Source organism: Melospiza georgiana, chromosome 2, assembly GCF_028018845.1.
Source record: "Melospiza georgiana isolate bMelGeo1 chromosome 2, bMelGeo1.pri, whole genome shotgun sequence".
Lineage (NCBI taxonomy): Eukaryota > Metazoa > Chordata > Aves > Passeriformes > Passerellidae > Melospiza > Melospiza georgiana.
This window is the reverse complement of record NC_080431.1, coordinates 83,205,096-83,221,510: the sequence shown is the minus strand read 5'-3', so window position 1 is coordinate 83,221,510 and position 16,415 is coordinate 83,205,096. Positions and strand designations below refer to the sequence as shown.

The 16,415-nt window shown below is 48.4% G+C and overlaps 1 protein-coding gene across 1 annotated transcript in view; it reads left to right on the top strand.

The window, feature by feature from the left end:
* VANGL1 (VANGL planar cell polarity protein 1) overlaps nt 1-16,127 on the top strand; it is a 42,955-nt gene extending 26,828 nt beyond the window's left edge. The window contains exons 5-8 of the mRNA XM_058018646.1: nt 6,886-7,019; nt 10,272-10,404; nt 12,272-12,506; nt 13,725-16,127. Of these exons, the coding sequence (XP_057874629.1) occupies nt 6,886-7,019; nt 10,272-10,404; nt 12,272-12,506; nt 13,725-13,985 (763 nt within the window). The 3' untranslated portion in view covers nt 13,986-16,127. The remainder of the gene's footprint in view (nt 1-6,885; nt 7,020-10,271; nt 10,405-12,271; nt 12,507-13,724) is intronic.
* Nucleotides 16,128-16,415: the final 288 nt, after the last annotated feature.

Genomic DNA, 16,415 nt, shown 5'->3' with positions numbered 1-16,415 from the left:
AGCAGAGTTAGTAATAGACTTGCAGGGATCCTTTTCTTTTTCACCTGTACTGGAGGGTTTTGACTAGGCTGCTTTTGGAGTTTGGGGAGAACAAACCAAAAACTCAGCCTGAAAATGAATTCTACTCCTCTTTCTCTCTCATTCAGAAAATTTCACTGTTGAAATCCCTTCTACATCAGCAGTGAACTATTGTACTGCTCAGCTGGTGTGTTGATTCTGATTTTTGTCTTGCAAAAGATGAAACTTAAAATGTCTGTTGGAGAGCAATGTGTCTTGGACTGCACTGGGCAGAAAAGGGGAGATCTGTGGTTAGAAACTCAGCTGTTGCTTTCCTTAAATGTACAGCAGCCACGTGTTGTTCAGATGGATTGGATCAGCCATGTGTTGGATATAGATGGGGACACACTTTAAAATTCCTGTCCTTTTCCTTCCATGTAGTTAAAAAAGGCTGTGAGGGCAGAGAAAAGATGGAGATGGGTCACTGCAAAACTGGGGCGAACCTTGTGTGTGATTGGGTTCCCTATAAATGACACCATTCAGGGATGGATGTTGGCTTCCTTGGGGGCAGCAGGCTGACTACCTGCTACTATGATGAGGTTTTCTTCCCTTCCCTGATAAAGGTTTGACCTTGCAAATTCTTTTCCCTGTCTCACCAAATGCCAGAAGTTGGGTATCTAAAACAAACCTGCTGTGTCCTGGTTGCACAGTGCCTGTTCCAGGGAGGGCAAGGATTGTGCTTTCCTGCCTTAGCCAAGTGGAGATCTCAGTTGTGGTTGTCTGACAAGAAAATGTGGTTTTCCTTTTCCTAGGAGCTGCAGTCCTGTTCTCTTGACTGTACCAAACTGAAATGCTCTTGTAGTTCTGATGATCAAAAGGCATTTTTCTGCTCTGCTTGTTTGGCCACAGCTGCTGAAGTAGTTCCTTGTCTTGGCATCTCTGCTGAGATCTGACTCAGGCTCTGTTTACTGGAGGGGACAAAACCGTAGCCAAGGCATTTGTGCTTCTGCCAGCACTGCAAAGTGCTTCTGCATGACCTTGATTTTCTTGGGACCCCTGCTCCAAGGTGTTGCTTGGGAAGGACAGAGAGTACCAAATCCCTTGCATCTTGCCAGCCCCTGGCCGCTGGTGTGGCAGTGCTGCCCAGGGTCACCTGTCTGGGCAGCCTGTGCGGGCCTCACCTGTAGCTATGACAGGCAGAGCAGGGAGGCAAGTCTGCATTGAGGATGGTGGCAATCCCTTCTGTAATCATCTTCAGCTCGGATGTTGGTGTGGGAAGCATTTTGATTTCAATTGTCTATTTCCAGTTTTATTTCTCACTCTGTTGACTTTGCTCTGGGAAAACAGTCCAAGAGGGTGAAGGGTCAGGAACTTGAGCTCTAGCTCTGTGCTCTGGCAAAAGTGTATGAGAAAGGATAAAAATGGAGTTTTCTGGGAGGGAGATGGGGTTGTACTGCAAGGGAAAGCAGAGCAGTGCTCTGAGCTTGTTGGGTGTGAGCTGACAACACTGCTAGAGAGTACAAAGTGCTGTGGATGGGCAGCTCAGTGCCTGGGAGAGCTCAGTATCTCTTGCAGTAGGCAAGCTCAATGCAGTTGTAGGCTGGAGACATCTGGTAAGGCAAAGCTGGCTCTCCTTTGTAAGGCTGTGTTGTGGAATCTTTCTCAGCTTTTCTTTGTGGTGCTCAACTTCCCAATTGGCTGTGGCAGATATTTAATGTGCCCAGAGACCTTGGCTTGTTCTGATACTGTGCCTGTTTTGATACTGTGCCTGTTTTGAGGAATGTTTAAAAAATGTTGTTTGGAGGAGAGGAGTCTGTGCTGGGAACCATTTGATTGAATAACCCCAGGCTTCCTCAGCCCTCAATTAGCGCAGCAGTCATCAAACCTCTGACTATCCCTGTGTATTTTAGGTGTGTGTGGCTCACTCTAAACCCTGATGCTGCAAGATCTGCATCCATAGAAAGAATGCTCTGGTAGAACAGCTCAGCTCTTTCTGGATGTGTACACAGATCTATTGCAAAAGTGTGGGGCACTCCTCTGCCCTCAATGATTCTCGGTGTCTCCTGTTGTTTGGTATAGTACCATGAAAGGCTACATTTCTAGCTTAGCAGGAAAGCACAAAACAGCTAAAACCATGTGAGTGGCAGGTGCATAGAGGCGTGGCTTCAGTTTTTAATCTTTTTTCCTCTCCTTATTTTTTATTTTCACCAACTCTTTCCCACCACTTCATAAAACTCAAAACCCTTTTCCTAGAAACTGCCAGTGTCCAAAGCCAGTATTTTGATGATATAAACAGGCTTCTTTCCTTGTGCTTTGCTTCAGTATAGTATTGGATTGTTTTCCTAGAAATCTACTAAGAAAAGCCAATTTCAGTGTTGGTGTAGTTGTGTCACAGAAGGCAAACACTAAGTGGCCTCTGATGTGCAGCGTATGGCAAAACTACAAATATTCAAATCTTTTGTAGCAGCAAGTACTCAGGCAAAACTGCTTTGAGAGAAAAAAATACCTTTGTGTTATAGTCCCCTCCTCCACTTCCTTGGATGCCCTGTAAAAGTTAATTCATTACTGTTAGTAAGGGGCTCTGCATTTCTCTGCTGCCAAACGCCGCTGGGGTGCCGTGTGCTTGTGCTGGGCCTGCCTGTTTGCTTTCCCTCCTGGCAGCATGCTGTGACACGGCCTTCTCCAGGGCAGTGAAACTAATCACGAGAAACAAGCAACCCTCCAACTGCACGAAACGCAGAGCCCCAGAGCCCCACTGACACTGCCTGCCAGGAAAACTCTGTTTCCAGTCAGCTGCTGGGTCGTGCAAGAGGTTTTCCTCTTGTGCCATAAGCTTTGAATCTGAAGTGTTCCGTGGAAACGCTTTTTGTGTCCTGATTTTCGTACTCTGCCCATGGCGGGGGTGGGGTTAGAACTAGATGATCTTGAAGGTCCCTTCCAACCCAAGCCTTTCTGTGATGATTTCTGTGTTTCTGTGATATGCTTTCCCTGCGTTCTGGCAGTTTGCTACAATGCCTGAAATATGCTGTGCTGCCAGACCCTCTCGATGGGACGTGAGAACAATCCTCACTCTGACCTCTTTCATACGGGCGATTAAATATCGAAACTTTCTGTTTGTTCTCTTCCTGCCCCTCCCCATTCTTTCCAAGCGAGGAACAAAAGGGAAGCCCCGGCGCGGCTGGCTGAAGCGCGGGTGAATGAATGCAGTGACCGACATGGTGCTGAACTCCTCCCGAGGCGGCGGGCGAGGAAGCCGCCTCTCCAGACGAGGCCTCCAGGATGGCTGCCAGCTCCCATTCCCGCCGGAGCGGCCGTGTGGGTGGAGAGGCGGCTTCCTGCAGCCGCTCCACCTTGCTCACAGGGCAGCGGAGGGTCTGCCCTGCGTGGGGAGCCCCAAGAGCCTGGATTGCTCTTGGAGGCAGCAGATTTCCTTGCAAGGTGTTTGCTTTGCTGCTCTGGGTGCTCTGGGCACTGCTGTGCCCGTGGTTGCCCTCCTGCTGGCGTGGTGCTGCCCCAGAGCCCTGCTGTGCTGGGGTGGGCACAGGTGTTGGAATTCAGGACATCCCTCTGGCTGGACTGGACTACCAAGACCCCTGCCAGGGGGCTCAGAGACCCTGGCACAGGGCCCAAGACACTTGTGGTTTTGATTATGACCCATGGAGCAAGTTACCAACCTTATATGAAGATCTGCAAGCCACAGCAGTTTAAGTAGAATGATAGCGAATTTATCACGGGGTGAAAAATAGATTTTTTTGGGGGTTTTTAGAATGGGAGTTCAGGGGGCAAGATGGAGGAATCTGAGTGTGTCCAGCCTTTCTCCTTCTTCTTGGCCTCCATCCTCTGCTGTGATGTTGGCACTTTTAGATTGGTTTAGAGTAGAAGCTCACTGTCTAACATAGGTAGTAGGTATTGGAAAGTAATTGTAAATAATGTATGCGAAGTATTTAGTATAAAGAGATAACACCACCTTGGGAGCAGGTGGAGTGCCTCTGACTGTCTTGCTGAGCGAACCTTGGCTGGACAGGAGAAAAAATTTTATGGATAAGAAACAATAAACAATCTTGAGATCAAGAACTGAAGAGCTCCAACTCCTTCTTCGACCACCGGGCTGGGAAAAGAGACTTTCTAACGTATCTCAGGGTCACTCTGACCAGCTAAAGTCCCGAGACACTGGTTATTGTTGCTTTGCAGCACTGTGTGGGGCAGGGCGGGCTGTCCTGCGCTGGCCAGGGTGAGGCTTCCCCTTGATGTGGGGGAAGAGGTTGAGCAACACAGCCCAGGAGGCTCTGATTCAACCTTTTCCTTGCTCTTGCAAATCATTGTGGCCCTTTTAATTTACTTGTCGGCAGCTTCTAATTATTTTTTTTTCCTGTAACAGAATTGGAAGAGTTGTAGTTGTAGCTGTCTTCCTAACCTGCCACGCTTAGGATGCACTACATGGGAGACAGAAATGGGCTGGTAGAAATTCAGGAAACTGATGTTTATTACATTTCTCTTCCAGAAAACAGACTCCTCCGTGTGACTGGGCTATCTCATGTGTGGGATTGAGCCTCTACTGGATTTGCATCAGCAACAAATACCTGGGCTTTAATTTTCAGAACAATAATCGTTGCTTGCTGCAATGTAAAAGCTTTGTTATGTTTGGATTTTGACTGTACATGCCAATGAATTGGTGGGAAGGGTTATTTAATGAGGGGATGGAAGGGATGTTGGGTGGGGAAAACTGGCATCCTGATGATAATGCTGTCGGTGGGGTCCAGGGGAAATGTGTATGTATAAAAATAAATTATTCTCTGCTGTGATGCATTGTGTTTTGTCCTAATAGAGCAAGTTGGTCAGTGGAGCTCCCAAACATTTCCCACTGGTGGGATGGAAGTTCCAGTGCTGTTTGAAATGAATACAGTGTATTAACAGAGAACAACTCTGTTAATTTTTCTCTTCCTGTTTTGAGTTGGTGTTTTGTGATGAAACTCTGTGGATTTTTATCTTCCTGGGAAGCGGAGATGGAAAAACCTGATCATGTTTGAATGCAGTCAGAAGGTGGAATATGTGCTTCTGCCACATTATTACTTTTATTAAATTTTGTTTATAGGCTGCAGCAAATTCAGCTGTAGAAATCAGAACTTCGCAGAATTAAAACTACTTTCACCTGTTCTGTGTCAGCATCTATGTGTGTCTGGCAGTGGGTCAGTCTGTACTTCTTTATCAAAGGAAAATTGTTTCCTTAGTTAACTAGTGGCCCTTTATCACAAATCAGTAGCTGAGTGCATTAGTGGAGTTGCTTTTACCAAATGTAAGCTGAGGAAATATGAAGGAGTGGCACCTGAAAGGTAAAGCTTCTTTAATACATTCTAGCTGGATCCTTCCAAACAATCCTAAGGATGGAATTTGCTTTAAAAGCTAAATTCATCATCTCTAAGGTACACAGCAAGTGAATGATGATGTACCATAATACTGACTGATGAAGCTACTCAGTGAACAGGTCTGGGTTTGTTCTTCTTTCTCAGAATCTCTTGAATGGGCCAGCATCTGTGCTTCATTCACTGATCAGTGGGAGTATGGCAGCTGTAGAGTGAGGATGGTGGGATGAGTGTGTGTGTTTAAATTACTTGGGTGTGATGCAGAAGTTTAATATTAGCACAAGGAGCAGGAAAATGTAAATTGCTCCTCTGGGAACACACACGGAATCTGTGGCAGTGCAGAGCACTGAGTTTAGGGCTTAATTTGTTAATGTCTTATTTTCCCACGTTACCATTCTTGTAATGATTTCTTCCTGTGTTGTAACATGTGTGAGAATACCTTTTTTGCTTTCCTTCGGAGAGGCTTTGTTGGTGTGACCTTTCCAATTAACTGGCAACAAATGTGTTGGCAGTTACACTTCAGTTTTGAACGCACAAAAATTACTTCTAGTGCGGTCCTTGGCAAACTCCCTTTGGCTGAATGGGTGATCCTGGTGACTTGCTGAGAGTGCCGGTGCCACGCTGAGGCACAGAGCCAGAGCAGCATGGAGAGAGCTGTGTCCTGTTCCTGCATCCTTAAACACCAGAGCCCGGGCTTGTTTTGAAGTGCTGCCCTGTTTGTTGGTAACAGTGCCTACAGACATCTCTCTCCGATGTCAAAATGATCGCAAAGCAAGATACCTCTGGGATGAGCCTTTCCTGCTGCTGGCGCGTGTGTTTGTTTTGCTCCCCTGTGTCGTCATTTTATGTGGAGGCATCCCTTCAAAGGGATGGAGGGAGTGTCGCTGCTCCTCACGTTGTCCCTAGCCAGGGATTTAACAAGCAGTACTGAGTAATCCCGTCTCTGGCAGCCGTGCTCCTCCGGCAGCGATCTTATCTTGCTGTGAAAGCTCGAGAGATCGCACTCTGGTGCTGGGATGGAGGAGGTCCGGGGAGCTGCGAGGTGCGGCTGGAGGTGACTCACAGGGAAAAGCATCCATCCGGAGCTGGTCCCTCCATCCAGGCCGGCCAGCTGCAGCAAAACCCGTGTGGTGTTGTGGTGTTCAGCCTGAGCGAGGTCTCTGCAGCTCAGGGATTGTACTGAGCTCTTGGTCTGTCATTTCCCGTGCTGCAGGCAGCCTAGTGCTTCACTTTATGTGCTGCCCTTGTTTAGGGATTTCCTGACATCCTCCTATTGAGCTGAGGGCAGAGATACTTATCTTGCATCTCAAATGAAATTTCAGGTCCTAGAGAGAGTAATTAATATTCTGTGTATTGCACGGTCCTGTAGGTATGACAGCTCTGTTCCATGCAATATCACTATTCTCCCTTCCTTTTTTTTTTTTTTTTTTTTTTTTTTTTTTTTTTTTTTTTTATATTTTATGGAAACAAGAGAGCTTATTTCTGTCTGAGGGATTTTATCTTATTTTGTTTTTTCTTCTTTCCCCAGCATCCAACGAGCTGCACTGGTGGTTCTGGAAAATTACTACCGAGATTTCACAGTCTACAACCCAGCCTTGTTAACAGCCTCCAAATCCCGAGCAGCCAAGCACATGGCTGGCCTGAAAGTCTACAATGTTGATGGTAGGTGAGGTAAAATGTGATCTCTGAGACTGAGTGGGACGGGGAAGGGCTGGATTTGCTTTATGCTTTGTTATGCACGCATTCTCACCTTTTTGCTTTGCCAAGTCCTTGTCTCTTGCTGGAAATCTTCCTAGCAGTGCTGAGTTTGCCAGTTCCAGATGACTTTACAGATGTGTTTAGCCCACAATAAGGCTTTTGTCTTTGCCAGGTGAAATGGTCAGGTTTTGGGTCGGGTTTAATTGTCCTGTGGCTTGACACTTTTCAGCACCACTGCTTGTTTCAAGTAGCCTCTGCTTTTTGTCACCCTTGGGTCGTCTCTTTAGTTGTGATAGGACAATAAACACAACTTTTAACTTAATGAGTTCCCCAGTCGTTTATTGTGCTGCTTTCACATGCAGCCTTCAGGAAGGTGAAGGAGCTGCGGTATAAGCAGCAGTTGCTGATGAAAGCGGTGCTCATCAGCCGCAGCCTCAGCACTAAATGAGCCTGGCTCACCCGTGGCCATGGAAATTCACAGATAACGATCCCCGTTGAGCTTTGCCTGTTCTACAAACCGTTTTCAAGCTTTGGGGCTTTAGAAAAGGGGATGGATGGGTGGATATGCGGATGCTCTAAGCAGTGAAAACTGGACTTAATAATTTGACACTCTTAAACCCTATCGGTGAAAGCCATGCTTTTTAAGCAGGGTGTGCCCAGCAGCCTTTATACAGGTGCACATTCCTTTGGAGGAGTCAGGGTTGAGTAGCAAAGCTTTTATGGTGAAGGATGGCTGAAGTCGTGTGACAAAATGGGGTAAAGGCACGTCTTGCCCTTGAATTTGTTAGCATTGAAAGGTTTTGAGAGCTGGGAAGAGGAGACTGAAGGGACTTACCTGGGCAAGGTGGCTCCGTGTGCATGGTATGGAGACTGAAAGGTGAAGAATATCTGTCATATTGAAAAACATGAGATGTGATTCTTTTGCTTTCAACAAAGTTTCAGTACCTTATAGGTATGGGATATTTTGTTTTCATTTTCCTTTTTGATTTGTTTGGATTTTTTTCATTTTTGGTGAGTTTCAAAGACCTTTTCCTAAAGGCTTCTCCAATCTCACGCAGCACTCCTGGGTCCATAACATTAATTGGAGGTTTAGATCCTTGCAGTGAGATATTCCCATCCTGCCAGAGGAAGGGGAAGGACAGGTTGCCCATCATGTGTCCTTTGCTGCCTGGAGTGCTGCCCTTGGTTGAGTTGCGTTGGAGAGGGGAAGGAATCAGACGTGCAAACAGAAATGCTGTGTTTTTCTAGAGGTGCAATCATTCATTCCAGCTGCTTGCTCTCACTGAGGCCTGCTGTAGGGAGGGTGAGGGCCTCCTGATGCCCGGGGTGTCTGCACACTATTGAGACCCCACAGCCTGCTAGGCTGGCTGCAGGGTGTGCCATTCTGGGCTGGCTGGTCTCCTGCACTGCAGCATCTCTTCAGGAGTTGGTGTGCTCTCTTTTCCTGCAGCACCTGCTGGGACAGGCTCAGAGGAGCACTGTCAGTCTGGTAGAGTGAGTGGCTCAGAAGCTACTAGCTCATGAGGCTTTGTTAGAAAAGAAGGAACCAGAAGCAAGCTGCAGATGTGGCTGGCAGCCTTTCCAAGTGTCAAGCTTGTGAGCCTGCCAGGGCCTGGAAACTCCTGCCTTCCCTTCTGGGGCAGTACTGGTTGCCTGGGCTGTTCTGTTTGCAATGCTGCTGCCTTTGTGGACATGGAAATCTCAGGCTTAGAAGCATGTCCTTAAGAAGATTCCATCCATCTTACAAAGCAGAGTGTAGTCCTGGCTGCAGCTTATACCCTGGCAGCCTGACAGTCTCTTATACCCTTCTTGTGAAGAGACAGTAATGCTATTAAGGCAGCCTAATTTGTTGACAGCTTTTGTATTTGATACTGCAGCAGCCAGGAAAGAAAAACATATTGCTGTAATCTCTCTTATACAGAGTGGGGAGGTTCACCTTCAAAACCAGGATTTTCATTGCCAGGTATAGTCAATGAGGCAAATTAAAGATGTAACCCAAATTTGGGAGCTAGTGTTTCCCTTGAGTCATATCCTCCATTTCAGGGCTGTCAAACAAAGTCTGAAATGTTTAGAGTCTTAAGAAGCTATTTGTGCTTGTTCTTCCCACTGCTGAGTTTCAGGCTTCTGTCTTGGAATCTGGTTTGGGCTTTTTAGGAAAAAAATTAAAAAGAGTTGCCCTTGCTTGAGCAGAATAATTTTGAGCGTGTCTGTGCAATTGATTTGCCTTAACCACTGCCAGCCGGGGATGTGGGCCAGAGCAGTTTGGCACAAATCAGCTCTTGGTGGCTTGGAGTTAGTCCTAGACTACCACTTAGCTTTGGGTAGACCTACCTCTGCCCTCTGTCTGGACAGAAGAGCTTGTAAACTCTTTTGGGACAACCTTTTTCTTTTCCCTACCTGAAAAGCCAGAGCTGAGGGCTTCATGGGAGAGGTGAAGAACCTACTACTATGTTTTAAGGTCACTAGTTAAGGTCTTGTGGTAGACAGCTCTGTGGACTGACTGGGTGTTACAGAGCAGATTGCAGCTTCCCTGTTCCTGTGGCTCTGTTGGATCTGTTAACAGCAGCAGAAGCTCTGAGGGCAGGTGCTGCTCAGAGTGCCATGAGAAGCTGCTACACATACAGACCCCATCTTACCCTGTTGTGGGACTGCTGCTCTGCCAGCATCTGCCCTTCTGGGAAACCCCATGCTTTGTCTGAAGGTTACCCTGCTGTCCCTTGCGTCCTGTTTCCCCTTCCTGTGAATAACTGTCTGGAGTTTGGCTTTCATTTATTCATCTCCATGTCTCATTATGTTCTTGTGTTTGTCTCTCTCCTCTTTCCAACTTCTCACTTTTTGTGCTCTCACACTGTCTTGATGCTGAAATGTGATATGCTGCAGCTGCCCTTGCCTTCAAACTGAAAGCATATATAATGGGGGGTAAGTTGCATCCTTGGCATGCTCACCTGACTCTGCCTTTGTGTATATTGTGTGAGACCCTCCATCCCAACTAACTTCCCTTGTCCACGTGCCAGAACGCCCTCTCCAAGCCTGTGCTGCCTTGCAGGGATTCTGCCGGAGCTCCTGAGGACCGGGGAAGGGTTTGTAGCTTTGGCTGGGCAGGCTGGAGCCCCAGAGCACAGTGACAGCTGCCCTGGGGTGCTGGTGTGTCCCAGCCCCAGCCCTGTGGCACTGACACCTCCTTTGTCTCCTGTGTGCCCGTCCTTGTCCCCGCAGGCCCGGGTAACAACGCGTCGGGGCAGTCGCGGGCCATGATCGCGGCGGCCGCGCGGCGCAGGGACTCCAGCCACAACGAGCTCTACTACGAGGAGGCCGACCACGAGCGCCGCGTCAGGAAACGCCGCGCCAGGTAAGGCACCTGCTGCTGCTGTGGGGCTGGGCCACGTGGGTGCCCCCAGCCCAGCATGGGGGGCTGGCTGTGAATCTGTCACAGGGAGGGAGCTTGTGGCACACACGTGCATGAGGGACGGTGGCAGCTTGCAGCTGGAATTATCGGAAGAATGGGCATGCAGCTGAGCTCAGGTATACAAGGTGGATAAGCTAATGCAGTGTCTTGGGTTCGGGTGCAGCCCAGTGCTTGACAAGTTTGTAGTTACTTGCTGGAGGAAATCCCATTATTTTTGCTCATGCCTAAGTTTTCAGCTGAAGTAATGCAGGGACTTGATCAGTGGAGTGCTTGGTGTTGCCTTTTCATAGGTGAGGAGAATATTTTTGTTTTGAGGCAGAAAGACTTGACCACAAGCAGTTACATTTTATTTTGAAACATAGATATGTCTTCTGCCAGTCATGCTTAGGCTGCAGAGTTGATACTTTGTTGAGGTGACCTGAGACAGTGCCCCTGTTTGCTCAGGAGCCTAATTGCAGTCTGTAGTTAACATGCCTAACAGCTTGAGGCAAGTTGCTTATGGGCAGGCTTGCAACTGAGCTGTGTTTGGAAGGAATGTGTCAGAACTGGAAGGAGCTGACTTGTTTTGAGTTTTCTTTTGGCAGTTTGTTTCACTGGGAAAGTGCTGGCACTGCGTCCCCTCCTTGCCTGCTTCAGTCTGACTTGTGCTCTGTAGCCTCTGTATTTTAAGCCCTCTTCCAGCCTCAGAGCAATAGGAAGTTTTAAACTTGCCCTTCTGTGAAGTGTAGCATCCTAACTTGGGCACATCTCCTGTGCTTGCTGAGCTTGGTTAGAGCAACTGCTTAGTCAGAGGGGAAACCATCAGTCACTAGATAAGGCCAGATGTTTCAGGCCAGGAGTATAAAACTGATTTCCGCCTCCCCCATGTCAAATTAAATAAAATGGGCAAAGATCAGGACTTCTCATGCTGTTCCTCATGTACAGTATGAATGCAGTATGCTGTACCTCTGCTTGTGGTGAGGCAGCTGCCCCTGGCTTTAAGATGCTTTGGATATTGAGATCATTGTGGACAGTCATTGGTGACTTGAGAGGAAATTAAGTATAAAACAAGTCCTGTCTGAAGGGGCAGAAGAGTTCTGTTGGCTGGCTCTTCCATTATTGTTTTTTCCTCACTAGCCGCAATGTAGCCCCTCACTTGCAAGTTAGCCCAAAGGAATGAGTGTCATAAGACACCTGTTCCCCTTTTATGGTGTGGGCTTCGTGTTTGCTCACCTGTGCCAACACAGGAGTGGTTTGCAGAGGATGCCTTAAGCTACAGTATTAGGAGTGAAGATGGAGGAGTGTTTTCACCCCTGCCTTTCAGTGGAGGGGTGCAGGGCAGTCCAGCTGTGCCCAGAGGGTGGAAATGGGAGAGCAGAGTGCGCTTGTGAGCACAGAGTGTCTCGGAGCTGGCTGTGTCCTGGGTGACACTGGGGTGTGGGCAGCCTCCCCCTGGGTGCCTGCCTGTCCTGTGTGCTGGGACTGCTGTACTCAGACCCACGTTAAAGACCAGGGCAGCTGTGTCTTGTTTGAGTCATGTCGCTCGTGTTCATGCTGTGCTGGCAGAGCCAAGTGCAGTGCTCAGGGCTTTACAACTTTAATCCTGGTTTATGGCCCTCAGTTGCTGGATGGCTTGAGCAAGGAAGGAAGAGCTGCTCTCTACCCCTCAGTCTGTCAGTAGAGAAGATTTTGTGTAAATTGGTGGCAGGCAGTGACTTGATGGCAGGTGGAAACAGGAGCCTTGTAAATCCTGACTCCCAGGCTCTGCCTTAAACACAGGCCCATCCTACTTCTTGTTATGACTCTTGCTGCCCTGATTTTTTTGCTGCAGGCTCGTGGTTGCAGTAGAAGAGGCTTTCACTCACATCAAACGCCTCCAGGCAGAGGAGCAGCAGAAGGCTCCAGGAGAGATGATGGACCCCCGAGAAGCAGCGCAGGCCATCTTCCCCTCCATGGCGAGGGCCCTGCAGAAGTACCTTCGCACCACCCGCCAGCAGCAGTACCACAGCATGGAGAGCATCCTGCAACACCTGTCCTTCTGCATCACCAACAACATGACACCAAAGGTAGTGAATGCTTTCTCTAATGCTGCAGGAGGGAGGGAGAAGGGGGTGGCACATCTGTGTGCGCAGGCAGAACAGAAAATTGTCAAGGCAGGTGAGTGAAAGCTTTCGTAGTTGCTCCCTGTGAATTGACCAGTGTGGTGTAGGTTGCACCAGGTCTTGAGGGGAAGTAATGTTTCCTCTGCAGCATCTTCTGTCTCCTTTCTCCTTTTTTCTGAAAGTGCCTATGAGGTATTTGTTTTTGAATCCAATTCAGCAAAGGGAATGCTTAATAAATGTTTGAAAGGGTGGCTTTGAGTCACAGGAGTTTTCCCAGCTGGCTTCTGGTAGCAGGATGATGCAGGTGGCAACCTGCAAAGGATCTTGTTGGTTTTCTGCCCCCTCTGCCTTGCTGCATTTTGGACTGCTAATGATTGCCTAAATCTCCGTCTCTCTGACAGTGTTTCTAATTCATGAGCTGCTTGATCAATCATAGTTTGCTGCTTCTTGCCTAGGCTGTGACTGTTGACTTGCGGGCATGGGGAAGGACTGAATGATAAGAGGAAAGGGTTACACAATTCCCTTCCCATGCTCTACCTTCCTTTCTAAGAACACCCCCAGTCCTAGAGAAGGGTTTATTCCTGGACATTCACCCAGGACTTACTGCAGTAAGAGCAGAAATGCTGTCAAGAGATGGGGCTTAGCACCCTCTCACTGTGAGCCACCTGGGACCTTGCCCAGGATTTCTGCTGCCATTAGGATTGCAGAGGGACTTCAAAATACAAGCAAGGTCAAATGGCATTTTGCATTCTGTTTTCAGTTTTTCACCCTCAGGCTGAAAACACGGAGACATCTGTTTACCACCTTAGCTTGGCCTGAAGGAGAGAGCCACTGTCCTGTCTGGGACTGTAGTTTTGGGATCGGTTATAGGGCTGGTAGGGGAGAAATTACCTCTGCTCTACTGAACTGCTGCCAGATGGCTGTGCTGATGGCAGAAGTCAGGGCTATAACTTTGCAAACTTGCTGGGATGAATTGAAAGAGGATCTCCTGATGTTTGTGTCTCCTCCTGGGCCTGAAAAGCTGAGAGGGACTGGGGAAAAGATGTCTTCTGAAGTGTTAAAGCTGAAACAATTTGCAGCATGGCAAGCCCGTGCTCGCGGCGCCGTATTTGGGGCTTGGGGCTGGGAGGAGAGCAGGGCGAGTTGTGGGGCTGGTGCTAACGCATGTCCTGCTCTTGGCAGGCATTCCTGGAGCGTTACCTCAACCCAGGCCCAACCCTCCAGTACGACAGAGATCGCTGGTTCTCCAAGCAGTGGACGCTGGTCAGCGAGGAAGCGGTCACAAGCGGCTTGCAAGACGGCGTCGTGTTTGTCCTCAAGTGCTTGGACTTCAGCCTTGTTGTTAATGTGAAAAAAATCCCCTTCATCAAACTCTCAGAAGAGTTCATAGACCCTAAATCTCATAAATTTGTCCTCCGCTTACAGTCTGAGACTTCAGTCTAAGGGATTTTGAGGGTGGGTTGTTGGGAGATTTTTATTTTTGTTTTTTTTTTTCAATATCGTGCTTTTGGGTTTAATTTCCCCAATGCTGACTGAAACTGGCAGATGATGGACCAGTAATATTTGACCATCTGCACTTTATTTGGAAAGGGGAGGGGGGAGTTGGGATATCTTATCTAGGAAGAAGTATCTTAAGAGGCAACAGGGCGACTTGGCTCAGTTAGCTCAGCCTTGGAGACAGAACAGATTTTTTTCTTTGCCCCTCTTTCCAGGCATCCTGTAAATGTCACGCTCTCTTTCTCTGCACGGCTGCAGTGTCAGAGTTGTTGCTGGAGCGCTGCCTTACACCGTGCACGCCTGCACCCTTGTGTCTCTGCTTTTGCCACCTGTGGCTGCTCCTGGGGGCTCATTGCTCACCTGTCCCTCACAGAAATCTCCTGGCACGGGGTGCCACAGTCCCTGCTCACCTGGGGAGGAGGGGATATCAAAGGGTGGGGGTGTGAGGGGACTTTTATTCTTTATTCTTCTTATCCTCCTTGCCACGTGCCTCTTCTGTCAGTGCCAGACCTGTATGGGCATAATGGGATGGTTTCACCCTCTGTGAAATTGCTTGTCTTGAACTGGATCAGCCCATTTGCAGCTCTTCAATTTATCTTTTTTTCCTTATTCAGTGCTTGTTAGTTAAGTTGTTCTTCATGTCACGGCTCCCTGCTACCTCTCCCCTGCTTTTCTCTGTCCTGCTTGTCAGCATCTCTTTCAGGCAGGCCCAAGGCTTCCTCTCTGTCTCCTCTGTCTGGCTTTCTGAATGTTTCTCCAGGCACTGCTGCTTCCTTTTGCACCTGCAAAGACTGTGTATTTGCACTGGGACAGGGTCAGTAAGTAGCTGGCTGCTCCTTAGATAAATCACAGACCCTCCCTACGTCTGACAGCCTCTTTGAGGGGAAGGGGGTGCAGGCAGGAATGTGCCCCTCCCTCTCTAGCCAGCTTCAAGTGTGTCTGGAGAAAAGAGGGGCAAAAATACTTTCTTCAGGAGAACAGCCAGGGAAAGGCTGACCTCTGCCCCATTCACTTGCTTTGGAGAACTGTTGTGCTCTGAAAACACTGCAGTGAGTCCTTCCACACCGTACGCCTTCAGCTGTAGCTAAGAAATACCAAACAATGCCTAAATGTTGAAAATCTGCCTGCCTTTCTTGGCCTTGCTGTGCTGTGGGAGTTTCTGCTCAGCGTTGGGATCTGCTTCTGAGGATGGAGTTTTGTCTGTGAGGCTGCCTTTGCCCACCAGTGCAGCTTTCATGTGTGAATTTAGTCACACCTGAGTTTAGAAGGTTTGTTTTTAATGGCGAGCCCAAATCAGTGTCTGAAGTGTGATTGCCAGCACAGAGCATGGAGTGACTGGAGCCAGCTGCAAGGCTGGCAGTGACCTGAAGGTCCCTTGAGATCCATGTGAATGTAAATGATCAATTTATTCTGCTCAGTCTTTTGCCATGCAAATATTCCTTATCGGGCAGGATCTAGCCTGCCCTCCATATGGATGTCTTAACCAAGAAGGCCCTAATTCCAGCAGTGTGTCAGTCAGTGCCTTTCATTGTCAGCCTGCACAGTCTTCTGAGGAGCTCCTCCTGTCCCTTTTGGCCTTTCCCAGCCCTTCCCATGGCAGGCATGGGCTGGCTGGTGTCCATGGGGAGCAGCCACCTTAAACAGGGATGCTGGGAACAGGGCAGGAGGGTCCATCCTCTTCCAGCTTCAGCAGCAGTGGAGAGGCATGTGCAACAGTTCTCTTGGGATCAAGGGAGAACCTGGGTGAGTGAGGGTCCAAAGTGCTGATTGCCCATCCAAGTGACACCTGTAGTTCCTGCACCTTTCTTACAAGCACGTGGTTGTTTCCTGGGCCCTTTTTTAGTCCGTGTATTGTGCCAGATCTGGTTGTAAAGAAACTGGATGGCACGGCCCATGATGGGATTAGGCCCTTTGCCCTTAAAGGATGGGAAGTAGGTAGTGTTTTCCCCTCTTTAAGCTCAGTGTTTGGATTTTTTGGCAGATCAGGCTTTCTGGTAGTCTGTATGAGGACTCCTTTATTGACTGTGGCCTTCGCAGTGTTTTACTTTGAAAAAATATGTTGGTTTATTACTTTGAAAGAAACAAAAAGAGGAAGGTGAACATAAAGTATCTTACACTTGGCTCTACTGAAGATCCCTACACCTGGCTTTTATGATGTGCATAACCAGCAGGGTGGGAGAGACTGGGAGTAGCTTGGGAGACTGTGAAACGCTTAATACCTGTGTGGAGGCTACTGCCTGTGGCTGAGTTGGCTCATTTCTGCGAAGCCAGAACAAGAACCACCTTGCCAAGGGCTTGGGTGTGCCCTGTGTGTGAGAGCACCTTGTCACAGGCACATCTGCAAAACTCTTTTACTTTCCCAGGATTTCCTTCCCC